Source organism: Xenopus laevis, chromosome 5L, assembly GCF_017654675.1.
Source record: "Xenopus laevis strain J_2021 chromosome 5L, Xenopus_laevis_v10.1, whole genome shotgun sequence".
Lineage (NCBI taxonomy): Eukaryota > Metazoa > Chordata > Amphibia > Anura > Pipidae > Xenopus > Xenopus laevis.
Window position 1 is genome coordinate 32,881,656 of NC_054379.1, and position 17,222 is coordinate 32,898,877.

At 41.1% G+C, this 17,222-nt stretch overlaps 1 protein-coding gene across 3 annotated transcripts in view; it reads right to left on the reverse strand.

Moving 5' to 3' along the window:
- The window catches only part of papolg.L (poly(A) polymerase gamma L homeolog), a 39,779-nt gene that overhangs the window by 5,475 nt on the left and 17,082 nt on the right, over window positions 1-17,222 (reverse strand). For all 3 annotated transcript variants that reach the window (XM_018262078.2, XM_018262079.2, NM_001095647.1), the window contains 14 exon segments: window positions 16,945-17,056; window positions 16,001-16,090; window positions 15,616-15,754; window positions 15,077-15,149; window positions 14,878-14,998; window positions 13,670-13,754; window positions 11,296-11,349; window positions 10,622-10,741; window positions 9,075-9,184; window positions 8,225-8,346; window positions 7,971-8,146; window positions 7,087-7,190; window positions 6,751-6,980; window positions 6,238-6,309 (listed from right to left, as the gene is read on the reverse strand). In XM_018262078.2, the coding sequence (XP_018117567.1) occupies window positions 6,238-6,309; window positions 6,751-6,980; window positions 7,087-7,190; window positions 7,971-8,146; window positions 8,225-8,346; window positions 9,075-9,184; window positions 10,622-10,741; window positions 11,296-11,349; window positions 13,670-13,754; window positions 14,878-14,998; window positions 15,077-15,149; window positions 15,616-15,754; window positions 16,001-16,090; window positions 16,945-17,056 (1,608 nt within the window).

Below are 17,222 nucleotides of genomic sequence, written 5' to 3' on the forward strand. Positions count from 1 at the left end.
ACAATCACAGCGCAGAGGTAAGCAGAAAATAGGATTTTTGACACTCGCCATTAAATCCTTTTCTCTGTAGTCAATAGGGGGACACAGGGAATAGCTGGGGTTAAGCTCCACCCCCCGGAGGCAGGACACAAATGAATAATTAAAGGGGCGTGACCTAGGGACTGGCTTAACCCGGATGCTACGCCAACCTATTCAGTTTGTACCAGACTGCTACACAATAGGAATTAAACTAAAACTAGCAGAACTGTCAACTCAGGGAGTATTCCCTCATGGACCAACATCTCGCCACGGAGCGGGAAGCCCTGTGCCCCCCCCTACCGACTACAGAGAAAAGGATTGAACGGCGAGTATCAAAAATCCTATTTTCTCGGTCGTCTCAGGGGGACACAGGGAACAGCTGGGGACTTAAAGGAACAGTAACACTAAAAATTTTTTTATTAAAATATCCATTTCCTCCCCACTAATAATAGATCTACCCTGCATAAAGTTTATGAATATCAATGCTTTATTAAAAAAATACTGTTTGAAAACACTGGTTCCTGTCTACTGCAAAACGGCGATATGGCGACTCACTCTGCAGATCTGCGCTCCACACCTTCCCCCTAACCCGACGTCTGCCTAAACCGGAAGCTAGGCAGGAAGACTACTTCCAACTGAAAATGTTCAGCAGCACTAAGGGCAGAAAACACTTTCTGTTTCCACCAATTTCCAAGCTTTCTCTATGTAGCCCATTCTTACACAGCATACAAGCCTTATTTTGCGGTAAGTGGCAGAGATCCCCTCTTTTCCCCAGCTTACCCCGTAGTGGCAGGACTGCGGGAACACTGAGCGCTGCCCCAGTGCTCTTTCCTATGGTAGCAGGCAGCTGATGACAAGTCCGTGGTACCTGAGGAAAAAAAAGAAGTCGGCACGTCGGCCCCGCACCCAGACAAGAGCCTCTCAAAGCCCCTGGCAGCAGAGACCAACAGAGCCGGGAGTCGTCGCTAAACACAGAACGCCGGTCCGCAGCCTTCCAATTGCCAGAATCCAGCCACGACTCCCGGCTCTGTTGGTAAGAGCACTGGGGCAGCGCTCAGTGTTCCCGCAGTCCTGCCACTACGGGGTAAGCTGGGGAAAAGAGGGGATCTCTGCCACTTCCCGCAAAATAAGGCTTGTATGCTGTGTAAGAATGGGCTACATAGAGAAAGCTTGGAAATTGGTGGAAACAGAAAGTGTTTTCTGCCCTTAGTGCTGCTGAACATTTTCAGTTGGAAGTAGTCTTCCTGCCTAGCTTCCGGTTTAGGCAGACGTCGGGTTAGGGGGAAGGTGTGGAGCGCAGATCTGCAGAGTGAGTCGCCATATCGCCGTTTTGCAGTAGACAGGAACCAGTGTTTTCAAACAGTATTTTTTTAATAAAGCATTGATATTAATAAACTTTATGCAGGGTAGATCTTTTATTAGTGGGGAGGAAATGGATATTTTAATAAAAAAATTTTTTTGTGTTACTGTTCCTTTAAAGCAGCCCAGAGAACAGCAGGGTGGGAGCGAAGAGATTGTGGCAGATTACTGGGAGTGAAGAGATTGTGGCACATTACTGTCCACCGAATGTAACACCTTTCGGCCAAAGGCAGCCTCAGATGAGGGAAAAGGTGTCCAATTGATAGCATTTGGAAAATGTGTTAACAGACGACCAGGTGGCCGCTCTGCAGATCTGGTCCAGGGATGCCGAATTGCACCAAGCCCAGGAAGCTCCCAATGATCGAGTAGAATGTGCTCAGACATGCTCTGGTGGTGGTTTTCCTTTGGAAATGTAAGGTTGTCAGATGGTCTCCTTCAGCCATCTTGCAATGGACGTCTTGGATACCGCCATGCCTCTTCGAAGTCGCTTCTCCTTAGGGGTCTTGGGTTCCGGCACAAGGACGGTACCACAATTTCCTGCTAGATGTGGAATGAGGACACTACCTTAGGTGCAAAGGATGGTACTGTGCGTAGAACTGCTTTATCTTTGTGGAATACTAGATAAGCTGGATCACAGGATAGTGCACTCCGTTCCGACTCTTCTGGCAGAAGTAATCGCCACTAGAAACACTACTTTTCAAGTGAGCCACTTGTCAGAAATGGTCCCTAGCGGCTCGAAGAGAGGATCCAGTAAGGCTTCCAGAACTAGGTTGAGATCACATTCTGGAATCGGAGGCCGAAAGGGTGGTACTACATGAGCCACTCCTTGCAGGAAGGTGTGCACAGAGTCTTCCAGGGCTAGACATGAGTGAAATAGAGCCTACAGTGCTGAAACCTGTACCTTTAAGGAACTCAATTTGAGGCCCAGCTGAAATCCTCGTTGTAGGAAGGATAGGATTCTTGGGATGTTGAACTTGAGGAAAGGCACTTGTGCCTCTTTGCACCAGTTCCAGTACTTACGCCATACCCTGTGGTAGGCCTTGGAAGATGTGGCTTTGCGGGACTTCCAACATCGTGTCAATAACTTCCTCGGCTATGCCTGTCTTCGCCAGATGTCTGCTTCAATAGCCATCCCGTCAAAGCAAATAGGCCCAGATTGTGGTGGACTATGGGTCCCTGACACAGGAGATCCGCTCAGGATGGTAGACAAACTGGTTGTGCTGCTGACATTTCTTGGAGATAGGAGAACCACGTTCTCCTGGGCCAGAAGGGAGCTATTACAATCGCTGTGGAATGCAATAGTTTGATCTTCTTGAGAATCCGAGGTAACATGGGTAGTGGTGGAAAGATGTAGGCTAGATTGAATTGCCAACTCTGTGTCATGGCATCCACCCCTACTGCCAACGGATCTCGTGAGTGGGAGAAGAATCTCTTCACCTTGTGGTTGGTTCTGGAGGCCATCAGGTCGATTTAAGGAAGTCCCCAATGACTTTTCTAAGAAAACTTCCAGATGAAGTTCCCATTCCAATGGATCCAGATGGTTCCGGCTGAGAAAATCTGCCTTCATGTTCACTCCTGGGATATGGATAGCTGACAGCCTTACAAGGGTGAGTTCTGACAATCTCAGAATCTCCTAAGTTTCTGCAAGAGTTGCTTTGCTGCGGGTTCTGCCCTGACTCTTGATGTAAGCTACTGTGGTAGAGTTGTCACTCTGAACTCTCACGGATTTTGTCTGCAAATGGCGTGTCCATTGAAGGAGAGCCAATCGTACTGACCAAAGCTCCAGTATGTTTATGTGAAGTTTGGTTTCTGGGAGGGACCATCTGCACTGATTGTCCCATGTTGCCCCCCAGACCTGGAGGTTGGCATCTGTCGTGATTACCGTCCAATCCAGAGTCGCCCAGGATTGGCCCCTTGCTAGGTCTTGTCGCAGCCACCATTGGAAGGATTCCCTTGTTGATTGCAGTAGTTTGATCTTCTGGGAAAGAGGACCTCCCTTCCATCCTGACAGGATGTTGAATGAGACCATTGATCCTAGAACCTTCATGGCCAGGTGCACGGTCTGATGCTGGATGTGAGATAATTTGGAGACTTGATCTCTGATCCTCATCCGTTTGTCCAGTGGTAAGGTCACCCGTTGAGTGAGTGTTGAATTCTAGTCACAAGAACGTCATCTGGTGGCTGGGGACTAGGCTGGACTTGTCCCCAATTGATTGTCCAGCCAAAGTCTTGGAGTAATAGGATCGCCGTCTGAAGATCTGCTCTGCCCTTCTCTAATGTCCTGGCCTTCAGGAGAAGGTCGTCCAAGTACAGTGTCACCGATATACCCTCGGCAGCTGTTACTGCCATGAGTTTGGTGAAGACCCTAGGGGCCGATGAGAGGCTGAAGGGAAGATCTACGGACTGGTAGTGGAGATTTTTGAAGGGAAATCTCTCGGGTACTAGGAACAGATTGGAGTAGAACCCGGAGAATTTCTCCGGCGGGGGCACTGGAACAATCACTCTGTTCCATCTTGGAAATGTATTCAAAAGAAGGGTTGGAAGGGTTGACTGGAATTCTGGACATAAGGAATTTTCTGGGGGGGGAGAAAAGTCCAAATGATAACCCTCTGAAATTATTTCTTTGACCCATTTGTCTGACTAACGATGGTTCTACACCTCCCGGAATTGAAGCAACCTGCCCCCTATTGGATGCTGCGACTCCGGAGAGGATGCCGGTCAACCAGATGTGGACTTGTCAGTAGTGGGCTTGTTGTGGAACTTGTTAAGTCTTCCATTTAAATCGTCCCTTCTCACTGGTTTTTGCTTGAAAGTGGGAACGTTGGGGAGGGCTACTGCGTCTATTATAATGTCCACCTTGGCCACAAAATTTTTTTCCCTGTCTGTAGGAAGAAGTGGTTCTGTTTTTGGTTTGAGGGAGAAATGTGCTTTTTCCCCCCTGTGGCTTGCGATATGATCTTTTCTAATTCTTCTCCAAAAAGTTGCTGCCCCTTGAATGGAAGTGAGGTTAGTGGTTTCTTTGAACTGATGTCAGCTATCCAACTCTTAAGCCAAAGGGTTCTACAGGCAGCTACCGACAGAGCAGAAGTGCGAGCGGTAATCTGGGCTGCATCCAAGGTAGCGTCACATAAGTGAGCGGAAGACTCAGCTATCGCCTGTGCCGTGGCAAGAAGTTCCGCTAGAAACTCTTGTGTTGAATGTCTCTGGTTAAGGAATCGGCCCATGTTTGTATGGCCCTGGTCACCAAGGAAGAGGCTAGTACCGGTTGAAGAGTAGAACCTGCGGATGAGTACAGTGCCCTCAAGAATCCCTCTAGACGTCTGTCAGATGGGTCCTTAAATGCTGCCGAGTCTGACTGGTAGTGCCGTGGCCTTAGACAGTCTGGAGACCGCAGCATCAACGGTTGGTGGCATGGACCACTTGTCCACCAATTCTTTTGAAAAGGGATAGGACTTGGAGAATTTACAGGTCATCTGGAATTTTTGTTGGATGATGGCGAGGAGTTGATCATAAGAGGGAAAGACTGTCGCGGACTTGTGTTGTCTCTTGAATAATCTTGAAGTCTGAGCTTGCTGTTCTGTTAAGGGAGTAATCTTGAGGACTTCTAGTACCCCTTTAATGATAATATCAATGTCATGTTGCAGTTCGCGGCCTTTTTGGTCTTCGCATTCGTCCTCTTCCTCCCAGAAGACACATCGGATGGAGGTAGTTCATCCTGACTGGGATGAGTCCGCTTCAGCGGATGATCCCTCTGAGGGAGTATGATTGCTAGTTTCTCCCTTTGAACTGTATGCTCGTTTGAGTTTCCCGCTGGATTTCTGACCCAGCTTGGCTAAGGCTTTACCCAAATTATTTGCAATGGAGGGTAAACTCTAAGGACGCCAGTGATTGAGACAGTTGTACAGCCCAGAGGGGGGTTGGGGGGGGTCTGTGGAAGTACCAGCTACCCCATCTGGGGGGGGGGGCAAGTTGGAAATTCCGGCCTGAAGGTCCATAGGATTGGATGAGGCCCCTGAAATTGGTGCAACTCCCTGCCCCCCCTGAACAAGGTCTGCAGAGAGGCTCACCTTGACCCAACAGTGTTGGTGCTGCTGCCTGGATAAACTCCTACCCAGTGTTGTGGAGTAAGCTTTCCTTCTCCTTTAAAAACTGAATAGGTTGGCGTAGCATCCAGGTTAAGCCAGTCCCTAGGTTATGTCCCCTTTAATTACTCATTCAAGTGTCCTGTCTCTGGAGGGTGGAGCTTAACCCCAGCTGTTCCCTGTGTTCCCCTGAGACGACAGAGAAAGGCTGTTTCTTGCTCAGTGTTTATCCACAGCCCAAGCAACAGCCTGGTCTGATGGCAGCCTAAACTACGCCATGATTTTTACCAGATTTTGTAGGTCAGACTTTATCTGACCAAGATCTAGCAGGATGATACATAAGCTTTTACTATGAAAAGTTTTGGACACAATCCTACAAAATCTCCCATGTAGTTTAGGGGTAGATTTACCAAGGGTCAAATTTTGAGTTCATGAGTGTTATTTTAAACGGCCATAAAGTCAAAATTCGACCAATTAATATAAAAAAAAAAAAAAATAAAAAAAAAATTCAAAGTGTTGAATAGGATCGACCCACAAATCCAAATCGAATTTGAGTCGAGTTTTAAAAACTTGATTCGTTTTTTTCTCTTCCATAGGCTAAAACAGCAAATTCGGCAGATTTAAGGTGGTGAAGAGTAATAATTCTAATTCTTGTATGGTAAAAAAAAAAACAAACAAATTGAATTTTAACAATTTCCTAGTCAAATTTGACAATTTGGCCTTAAAAAAAAATTCTCAAAAATTTGAAATCAATTTGACCCTTGATAAATCTGCTTACCTCGGACTGTTGTCTTCCTTCCTCAGGAGGGACAGAAGGCTCAATAAAAGTAGGCTCGGAGAATCCTAGAAGCTGGAATGAAAGATACCATGTGAGCTATAGGCTTATAAAATAGACACCCGTTTACAGCTGGCACATCTAATTAAAATATTTTTTGCTATTATGCATGGATATTTTAGAACTTAACCCCCAGGATTAATATACACAACGGGGTTTTTAATGAAGAAACAAATCTAAATTTTAACAAATGTACTTTTAAAAGCAAGAACCCAACAGATTAAAAAGAAATCCTGATCTAGTAGTAATGCAGGCAATTCCAGATAACTTATTTTAAAGTCATGTCCAGAAAAATTAGTACTATTTACATTTTCTAATTATCAATGCTTGATCTGCTTTGGTCACCGAAAACGGCAATATTTTGGGCCCCAATCATCCCTCCATTTGGACAGATCAGATCTCAGACTAAAAGGGACTTTAGTGAGAGTAAGGAATCAGAAGCAAATATGTTCATACCATTTCAGTATCCTTTATTCTTTTGGGTGATCCCTCCAGACAAGGGGGATGAGCTCTTTTAGCTGCAGCACTTTTTGGGCTAAGACTTATCGATCCATTTTGAGTAGGATTCCCCTGGGAAAAGTTAGGTGGTGATGGAAGACGTGGAATCACATTTAATCCAACTACTGTTGGAATGGTGCATCCGGATGGTGGAAGCAGACCTTTCACTGCTATAGCCGATTCAGGCTCTAAACAGGTGGGCAGGGAGAAAAAAAAAAAAAATTAGATCCCCATTTTTAGAGAAATAAAAGTACCCTGCGTAGATATATTTGGAGAGGGCTGCTATGACCTTACTTGAGCCGATGACTGGTATAGACAGTCCTTGAGCAGGCTCTGCATGTACATGAACATCTGCCATTGTCTGGCTGCAAGTAGAGGAAGTCCCCTCCGTGAGAGATCTAAAAAATGACAAATGACAACTATGAATTCCATGCAGTGCAACAGTTGAAGGAAAATGCAAGTTTGCCTATCCCTGAAATTAAAGACGACTTTTTTGGTCATATTATACAATTCCTTTACTTCCCAAACCGCTATCTTAAGAAGGTTGATAACCTGAATGAGCCCCATCACAGATTCAATTTCCTTTTTTTATGGTAAGAGATTTTTTAAAAATTCGGAATTGATTTTCTTTAATTATCATACTCTGACCCTGAATTTGACTCTTCGCCACCTAAAACCTGCCAAATTACTGTATAAATTAATGGGCGAGGTCCAGGGGTCAATTTGGAGAGGTTTGCAGCCTTCCTTTTCGGAAAAAAAAAAAATCTAAATAGATCAAATTTGATGCGAGTTTTCAGGTCGTTTAAATTTGTCCGAGTTTTAATAATTCGTTTTTATTAGTAAATTTTGTCAAGTTGATTTTCGAATTCATTCAAATTTAAGGGAGTGAAAAAAAAAAAAAAAAAAAACCTCAATTCGACCCTTGATAAATGTGCCTCCATATGTATATAAAACCCTCATCATTTTTTGGGGTTAGAGCTCTTTTTAAATACTGTACATCTATGCACCACCTGGTGGCAGATGTGAGAATAGCACTAAGCCAGTGCTAAAAAGTTAGATATCACAGCTCTATACATATACTGGAAATGCTGTAAACATTAAGGTCTGGAACAAATTAGTTGCCCATGTTTAAGACTTGCCCTGCTATCACCAGGAACAAACTGTAAAAAAGCACATACCTGTGAGCATCTGGAAGACTAGGGCTATCAGATCTAGAGCTTTTGTGACAAGATGTAGGAGAGTCACAAGGTGTTCCAGTGTCTGTGTCTCTAGAACTATCTAAAAAATTGCCATCCAAGGAGGTTCTCTTAGACAATAGCGCACAGGCTGATCTGTTGATATCTGGAACACTTTGCTAAAAAAATAGAAAATGACATGTTCAGAAACATATTTAAAACAGATTCATATAAAAAGCCATTGCTGCATTGAGTACCTTTTTCCTTTTCTGCACCACTTCTGCTGGAAGGTAGTGATGGAGTTGTTTTCGCTTGACATGGGTGGCTTCAATTTTCATCCCTTTCTTTAGCATGTTTATGTTGTTTGCTTGCCTGTACACTGCAAAGAACATGCAAATCAGCACACTTGCAACAAAGATTGCTGAACAAAAGGAGACGTCTAAAAGTGGCCATAGACGTCAATTACCGTCTTTCCTGGAAAAGATATTTCCAGGAAAGATAGTTTGTTTCAATACACACGTGTAGAGCGGAATCGTCAGGAATACAGAAGGAAACAATAAAATTCTACCTGTATCGGATGATTCAGCACTAACAATGGACTATGTTTGAGTGCTTTCAAAAGCGCCTGATTAACATTTTCCATCCAGCCTGATTGAAGAGCCGACCGATATCCAAGTACGAAATTTTATTTTCATACAATATTATTGGTGCGTCTATGGCCACCTTAATACCCCCCACTGCATATCAACACGGACAGAAATTTAGAGGTTTGCCCATCATAAAAAACGTGAATCCCTGCAGGATCTATCATCCTAGCAGGAATAATCTGGGCATTTAAACTGCACAGATGGTAATTTAAAAATATTTTTTGCAAATGCAAGTAATGGGTGCTGGGACATACACTTGATAAAAGACTGATTGCGGTCTGAAACGTTGTTGATGGTTGGGTCAGAGCCCATGTCTCAATAAAGACGAGAAGTGAGAAACACAAGCAGCGGAGATGCAGAAGGGAACAGATTAAGCAACTAAAGCTTATATGGAAAAAGCACAAATGTCTGCAAAGCATAGTTCTACTATAGATTGTACTTGATGCATCTAGTAACTTACCTGTGTCAGTAAATGACTGTATATCATGTGTCAGATCAATATTTACACTTTCAGCATTCTCTACTTTCTTAAAAATAATGCCAAGAAACCACATGGATACATATTCATTGCTAAAAAAAACCAAAAAAAAAAAAAACATAAGCAAGTTAATGTTAAAGAACATTGGCATACTACTGATTTTGCTATTAAAGGAGAAGGAAAGCTACCAAAGCAGTTTATTGCCAATAGATTAGCCACAATAGTACAAGCTATAACTATTTATTCCTCAGAATGCTCTAGAAGCTCGGTTTGTTTAGGATAGCCGTCATATTAGCTTGGTTTGACATCACTTCCTGCTAGGGATGCACCGAATCCACTATTTTGGATTCGGCCGAACCCCCTAATCCTTCACGAAAGATTCGGCCGAATACCGAACCAAATCCTAATTTGCATATGCAAATTAACGGGTGGGAAGTGGAAAACATTTACTTCCTTGTTTTGTGACAAATTCACGCAATTTCCCTCCCCGATCCTAATTTACATATGCAAATTAAGATTCAGTTCGGCCTGACCGAAGGATTCGGCCGAATCCTGTTGAAAAGGGCCGAAACCTGAACCGAATCCTGGATTTGGTGCATCCCTACTTCCTGCTCACTCATAGCTCTGGGCTCAGATTACAGCAGGGAGGGGAAAAGGGAGGAGTAAACTGAGCATGCTCAAGCCCTAGCCCTGGAGGTTTAAGCTGAAAACAGGAAGTTGATACAGAAGCCCATGAGTACACAATAGAAGGAAAGAAATGCTGTGTTTCTTTTGACAGAGGACTCAGCAGTATTACTTTGAGGGTTTACTGGTGTATTTATATAGACCTTTCTGATAAAGCTTATTTAATTTTAGCCTTAACTTCTCCTTTAAGCAAACTTTTAAATTCAATATAAGTAGCTTATTTTGCTAATGCATGGCTTGTTCACAGAATTCCTTTACTTACATATGAGTCAAAGCTGTTAAACCATTTAGATTGCTGTACCAGTCAAGTACATCATTATAAAATGCAAGCAACTGTTATGGTTTACTGAAGGTCTTTTAAAAGGGGTGGTTAACCTTATATTAACTTTTAGCATGTTATAGAATGGTTAATTCTAAGCAACTTTTCACTTGGCTTTCATTTTTTTAACAAAATAAATTAGCTTTTGAATCGTTTCCTTCTGACTCTTTCCAGCTTTCCAATTAAGGGCCGCTGACCATGTTTAAACAAAAATGCTCTGTAAAGTAACCAGATTGCTGAAATTGCAAACCGGAGAGCTGCCCAAAAAACCACAAATAATGAACGAAAACCAACTGGTCTCTAGGTTTCATACTAAAATTTCATTTACAGATGAACATCCCCTTAACGCTCCTGTAACACTCAAGGATTGCAGCAGAGCTGGAGGTTAATTCTCAATGCAAGGGGCTTCTTTGCTCATAATCTTCCCTCCACAGACCTATATTTATTCTAAAGGTTCTGCCTAGCGAAAAAAAAATTAAAGAGAAAGGCTAAGTTAATTGCACAAATGAAATTTAAATATACATACTCTTTGCAATGATCCCGATTTCCTGGAAAGGACTGAGGATTTACATGGGCAAGAGTGATAAAGTTGTTTCTCTCCAAGTTGCCAACAAGAACACGGATTTTCGATTCAACCAAACCAACCCTATGAAAGAACAAACATTTAATAGGTTCTGAACTACAAGAACACAAGTAAGCCAGAAGATGCCTACAATTAAACATAATTATGGTGGAATTCCACGTTACAGAAGAAGCAGACTTTAAGTGCCCTGGCAGGTTTCAGGCGGTTACAAAGAAATGGCAATTCCAATATATTTGGCACCCACCTGTGGAGTTTGAACGTGGACCTTATTTAGCCTCTGAAATGTAAAACTGAAAATTTCCAGGACACTTCAAAATAGAAGAAACCGGTTTTTAAAACTGGTCTGTTTTTGTTATATGGGGTTTTTTTGGTAATTTCTGGAAAGATTTTTTTATCTGAAGAAAAAACAGCCGTTTTAAAAACAGGTTTCTTCTATTTTGAAACGTGTTCTGGATATTTTCAGTTTAACATTTCAGGCTAAATAATGGACATACTTTGGAAAATAACAATAAAGTTTACAACAATTACCATAAAGACCACATGAATATTAAATGGCGAAATATAAATCTTAAACTTTGATTCTATGAAACCAAAAAAGTGGTGTAATGCCAACGTACCATTCTAGATGGTGCTCTTCGGTGGATGCACTGGCAGTTAAGACGATATAATGCCTGAAATAAATTATCAGAAACATTGTAGCAAATTATAACTTATTTCATCACGAACTACTAAAATACTTGTATTACGGATAAGAGCAAAGAGTAATACAGGAATAAAAGGGCAACTGTTGGGCCTTTTTTTTTTTTTAAATACTGCCCCCCCCCAGCCACGTTGTGCAGAGCGCATACATATGAGCTTCTGACATCACACACAAGGTGCGGGTGTCCAAGCGCTTGTGGGGCAATTTAAAAAAAAAAAAAAAAAAAAAAAAAAAAAAAAAAAACCCACTACAGTTGCCCAAACCTTTTGTTGGGGACAATATTTTTGCCCAACAGGTGCCCTTTAAGAAAGCAGACTTGACACTTTTAGAGACAAATTGAAAAGACAAATTATTAAGTATCAAGAGTTTGTGCTGGCATATGTTCTGGCCATTTGATAAAACAAACATATACCTTTTGATGTAAAGGAATTGTTCAGTGTAATACAAACTGGGATAGGCTGTGCAAAATAAAAACACATGCCAGTCAAGACCCCCTTCATTGTACAGCAGGGATCCCAAACTTTTTGAACCCATGAGCAACATCGAGACGTTAAAGGAGTTGGGGAGCAACGCTAGCATACAAAATGTTCTTGGGGTGCCAAATAAGTGCTGTGATTGGCCATTTGGTAGCCCCTTTGTGAATGGTCAACATACATTGAGACTGTTTGGCAGTACACCTAGTTTTTATACAACCAAAACTTGCCTCCAAGCCTGGAATTCAAAAATAAGCAACTGAATTCAAAAATAAGCACCTACTTTGAGCAACATCCAAGGGGTTGGAGACCAACATGTTGCTCACAAGCTACTGGTTGGGGATCACTGTTGTACAGGTATGGGATCAGTTATCCTGAAACCATAATCCAGAAAGATCCGTTTACAGAAAGGCTGTCTCCCATAGACAGCATTATAATCAAATAATCCAAATTATTACAAATGTCCTATTTCTCTGTAATAATAATAAAAACAGTACTTTGTACTTGATCCAAACGAAGATATATTAATCCTTATTGAAGCCAAAGCAATCCCATTTGCTTTTTTTCCCCAATGTTTACATGATTTTATAGTAGACTTAAAGAGATACTGACACCTGAAATTAAACTTTTTTTACATCTATTATAATATTGGCTTTGCAAGCTACTTCTAACTTTGCCATAAAATATTTGCATGATGCTTTTACATTACCTGTCTGATCCCCCATGTTCCTGTATGAGGGGGCTGCCATATTTGTGCAGCAGGAGTCCGTTAGCATTAGAAACTGTAACTAACAGGCTAAGATGGGGCAGTCAGGTTGGCAAAGTCAGAGTGTCAAAGAGTCCGGCTTAGGAACTTCAACTAACAATTATATACAAAAACAAACCTCTCAGCAAAAAACTGATCAACATGACCTATAGGTAACATTTAATGTACATTCATATGCTAAAATTCATTTTTTAGTGTCAGTATGACTTTAAGGTATGAAGATCCAAAAAATAAAATCCAGCTCACGTTTCCCCTTATTCAAGACTGAATTTATTCCGTATTTTATATGGTACAGGTATGGGATTTGGAAACCAGTTATTCAGAAAGCTCTTAATTACAGAATGGCCTTCTCCCATAGACTCCATTTTATCCAAATTTTTAAAAAGGACTTCCTTTTTGTCAGTAATAATAAAACAGTACCTTGTACTTGATGTAAACGAAGATATAATTAATCCTTATTGGAAGTAAAACTAGCCTATTTAGGTTTTTTTAATGTTTACTTCAGATATAAAGATCAAAATTACAGAAAGAATAGTTATCCGGAAAACCCCAGGTCCCCGAGCATTCTGGATAACAGGTCCCATACCTGTACTGAGTCCTACACTGCCTAGTAACAGTTAATTGAGTTGAGAAGGGAGGAAACTTTTAAGTTCCAGCTAATTAAAGGGGTTGTTCACCTTTAGTATGATGCACAGACAGTCTAAAGCTGGCCATAGATGGAGATTTTTTTTTTTTTTTTTTTTAAAAGATCGGATCATCATCGTGAGGCCACGATTATCTCGGAACGATTGTACGAATTGTCCATCAACTAAAAAGACCAATTTGCCAGGAAAACAAAGGGGAGCTCCTGCTTGGCCCAGCAAACTTAGATAGATTGCACTGGGACCGACAGATTTTTTAACCTGGCCGATAATTTAATGACAGATGTCGGCTGAAAAATTGTAAGATGTACAAACGTTCAAATCTTGTACACTAGACAGATTTCTTACAGATGAAAAAATACATTAGCTGGTGGATCCAATACGCAATATAGGTCATATAGCAATACTTACTTATACTTATGAAAAAAGTTTGGCGGTTCAAACAGTTTGGACCAATCACATCGTCCTAGTAGAATTTCATCTGTAACTAAAAGACCTGTGTGTAGAACCAAACAAAGATAATTTCTTAGCATTTCTTCAGTGATTAAATCCATTTGGGAATCATGCATGTATTACCACTTCACATATTGAGCATTAAAAACATATGTAGACTTGTTTTCCTTTTTAAGCACATTTAACTAGGGTGGTGTGTCAAAACTGCATTCGAAAAGATGGACTTGCACATGCCTAAAAATAATTAACTATGTAACTACATTATGCAGGCCCGGATTTGTGGAAATGCCACCTAGACCCTGGCCTAGGGTGGCGGCATGCTGCCCAACAACTCCCATTATAGAGGTACAATCATTTTTTAAATTTCCTGTGTGCCAATCTCCATTGCTACATTCCAGATGATGAAAATTTGCACGAATAAAGGGGAGGGGACAGGGGCAACGAACGGCAGTGGGCCTAGGGGCGCCCAATATGTAAATCCGGCCCTGACATTAAGGGGGTTATTTATTAAACACTCAATGCCAAAAGCCTGGGGGGGGGGGGAAAAAAATAAAATAAATAAAAATCGGGATTTATTATACCCAGAGGATGGAAAAAGTCCAAATCCGAAAACCCGGCATCTCAGAACTGCCGAGGTTGTATAAGTGAATGGGAGAAGATATCTTGATCTGCACTGGGTTTCTTGCAATCATCCAAACATTTTGTGTTGATAAATGAGGGGAAAAAAAAAAAAAACCAGTGCGGATTTCCGATTTAAATGGGCCTCTAAATATATGCTATCAGAGAGGTGCACAGCTGATTCAACTCTGCATGATGGACTGAACACCCTTTGGCACATGGACTAAAAGAAGGGAAGAAGCAGGTGTGTGTGTGTGTGTGGGGGGGGGGGGGCTGTAAGCTGCAGGTATAGATTCTGAGTTAATGGAATTGACTGTACAGAAGGACTCATGGTATTTTCCGATCTGAAGGAGTATGTAGTTGGGTTGAATATTTAAATGGTGTTCTCACTAGACTATCATAATTTAGGAGTGCTTCAAGGAAGGTTTCATGACCAAGTAGGAACTAGAAGAAATCATTCCTTTTGTGAGTGGTGTACCATGCACTGTATAAATAAACACTCCAGACAAGGACAAAATGAATTAGGATTCAATAAAAAAAATCTTTACCCTGCTTAAATTCTTCCACCATTACTGAACGTGTAGAGATTGAGACATTGTATGTTGAATTTTGTTGGGGATATGCTGGAGTAATGATGGGCATTAAGTGGCAACGGTCAGCTGGATTTACCTGTTAGGAAGGAAAAAAAATAAAAATTAAAGATTGTTAAAAATAAACGGATAGGGCAGAAATGTTGGTGATAGTTACTCTTGGATCCCAAACTGGTAAATTCAGGTTGCTATCCTCTGGTTGTTTCAGCAACACAGGATTAGGCCACTCCCTGCAAAAAATGAATAAAAAAATAAAATTAAAAACAACATTTTAAAAACCACATTGCTATGCAAGCTTGGCAGAATGTTGTACATGTGGGACAGACATGACAAATACAAAATAGCAAGTTCTTTAGGCTGTTATAGTGAGCGGTACACAAACGTTACCCAATCATGAAGTGTAAACAGTTAATTTTATTGAGCCTTATTAACATACAGACATAAAATGTATCCGATACACAAGGAAGCTTCAGAATTACTTAGAAACAATATTTAATATGGATCAATTTTTTAAGGTGTAAAAGCTTTTTTTTTTTTTTTATTTATTTATTTTTTTAAAGTGATCCAGAGCACTCAGTATATGGAACACATATGTATGGACGGCACCCAGGCTCCTGTGTCACTGTAGCATGAGCGCTGGCATCCAATAATAATCTATACATACATATGATCACTGCCTGAAAGTCTAATACTTACCACTTCGAAAAGACAAGGAAAAACTTGTGCACAAGTGTGGAAGCTATAGCATTTGGGTACAACTGACAAGTCCTTGCAACCAACATTGCCCAGGAAACGCCACCAAGAAATCCCAGCATATTTGAGTAAATTCCACGACCTGCATAGCACATAACACTGTTTACGTTTGATACATTGATAATTACTACAACACAATTAAAATATCTGAAAAAGACAAAGAATCCCTAATCTTAAATGAAGACCAACCATCTACAAAATTGTAACATTCACAAGAACACAGGTGGTTGGTTTATGCTTAATTTCTCAAATTTGACTACAATTTATACACACATAAGGACAAGGACTGACCCATCTGCTTTAAGTTTTACTTGGAACCAAAACTTACGCTTTGCCCAAAGTTTGATGGCTCTCAGGGTTAACCGGAAATTCTCTTTATTGGGTACTAAATGTAGAATTTCATCTGTAACCCTGCAACCTGTAAAATAAACATTGCATCACAAATTACAACCATTTTATTTGCCTTTGTTCGATATAATTTTTAGTTAGATCGTGTCACTTTTTTTGATGAACAGGTAATACATATCTTGGGCATATAAAACGACTGTACAATATTTTTACAGTTTGTATTAATTTACAACTGTATACATTTTTTTGAGATTAGTGTCACATAATTTATGTTTTACAGCAGCCTACAGAGATTATATAACATTGCCAGCAGTCCCTTCTCCAGTAGAGCTTACAACTCAAGGTACAAACACAGGTTAACTGGCTTCTGATAAAATTGTGTCGTGTGTAAATTCCTTGCAGAAGGTTCTCTTGGCTGGAATTGAACGAACAAGCCCAGCACCTCAATGCAGCAGCGCTAAACACAAAGCTGTCAATCTCACCATTTCATTGAACACAAAGAGTGAAAGAATTCTGTATAGGCTGAAATACAATTGTTATCCTGGCACAGTGTACAATTGAAACAGCAAGCAGACGGTTATTTAGTAGATTTGGTTATTTTGATGTTCTGGCAACGAACAGCTCATTAACAATTTCCATACACTACACCAGGGGTCCGCAACCTTTTATTAACCGTGAACCACATGCAAATGTAAAAAGAGTTGGGGAGCAACACAAGCATGAAAAAGTCCTTTGGGGTGCCAAATAAGGTCTATGATTGGCTATTTGGTAGCCCCTATGTGGACTGGCAGCCTACAGGAGGCCTCCAAGCCAGGAATTAAAAATAATCACTTGCTTTGAGGACACTGAGAGCAACATCCAAGGGGTTGGCGAGTAACATGTTGCTCACGAGCTACTGGCTGGGGATCACTGCAGTACACCTACCATTTAAACTTCTTATGCATCTAATGTCCAAGTTTCGCAAACGGGAATCATCACGTAAATCCAAGTTATCTGGAATACACTGCAATGGCAACCGAGCAAATACCAAATCAATCTGTGGTAAAAAAAATAAATAGTTTGTTATTAGGTTGACTATAAAAATAAATTCTTTATTCTGCAATCAGCTTGGAATTTAAACCCTTATCGGACTGCTAGAGTTTCATTTACCCTAACAACTATCTGAAGGCAACTGTCTGAAGTTGGAAGAGCATTTCAATAGA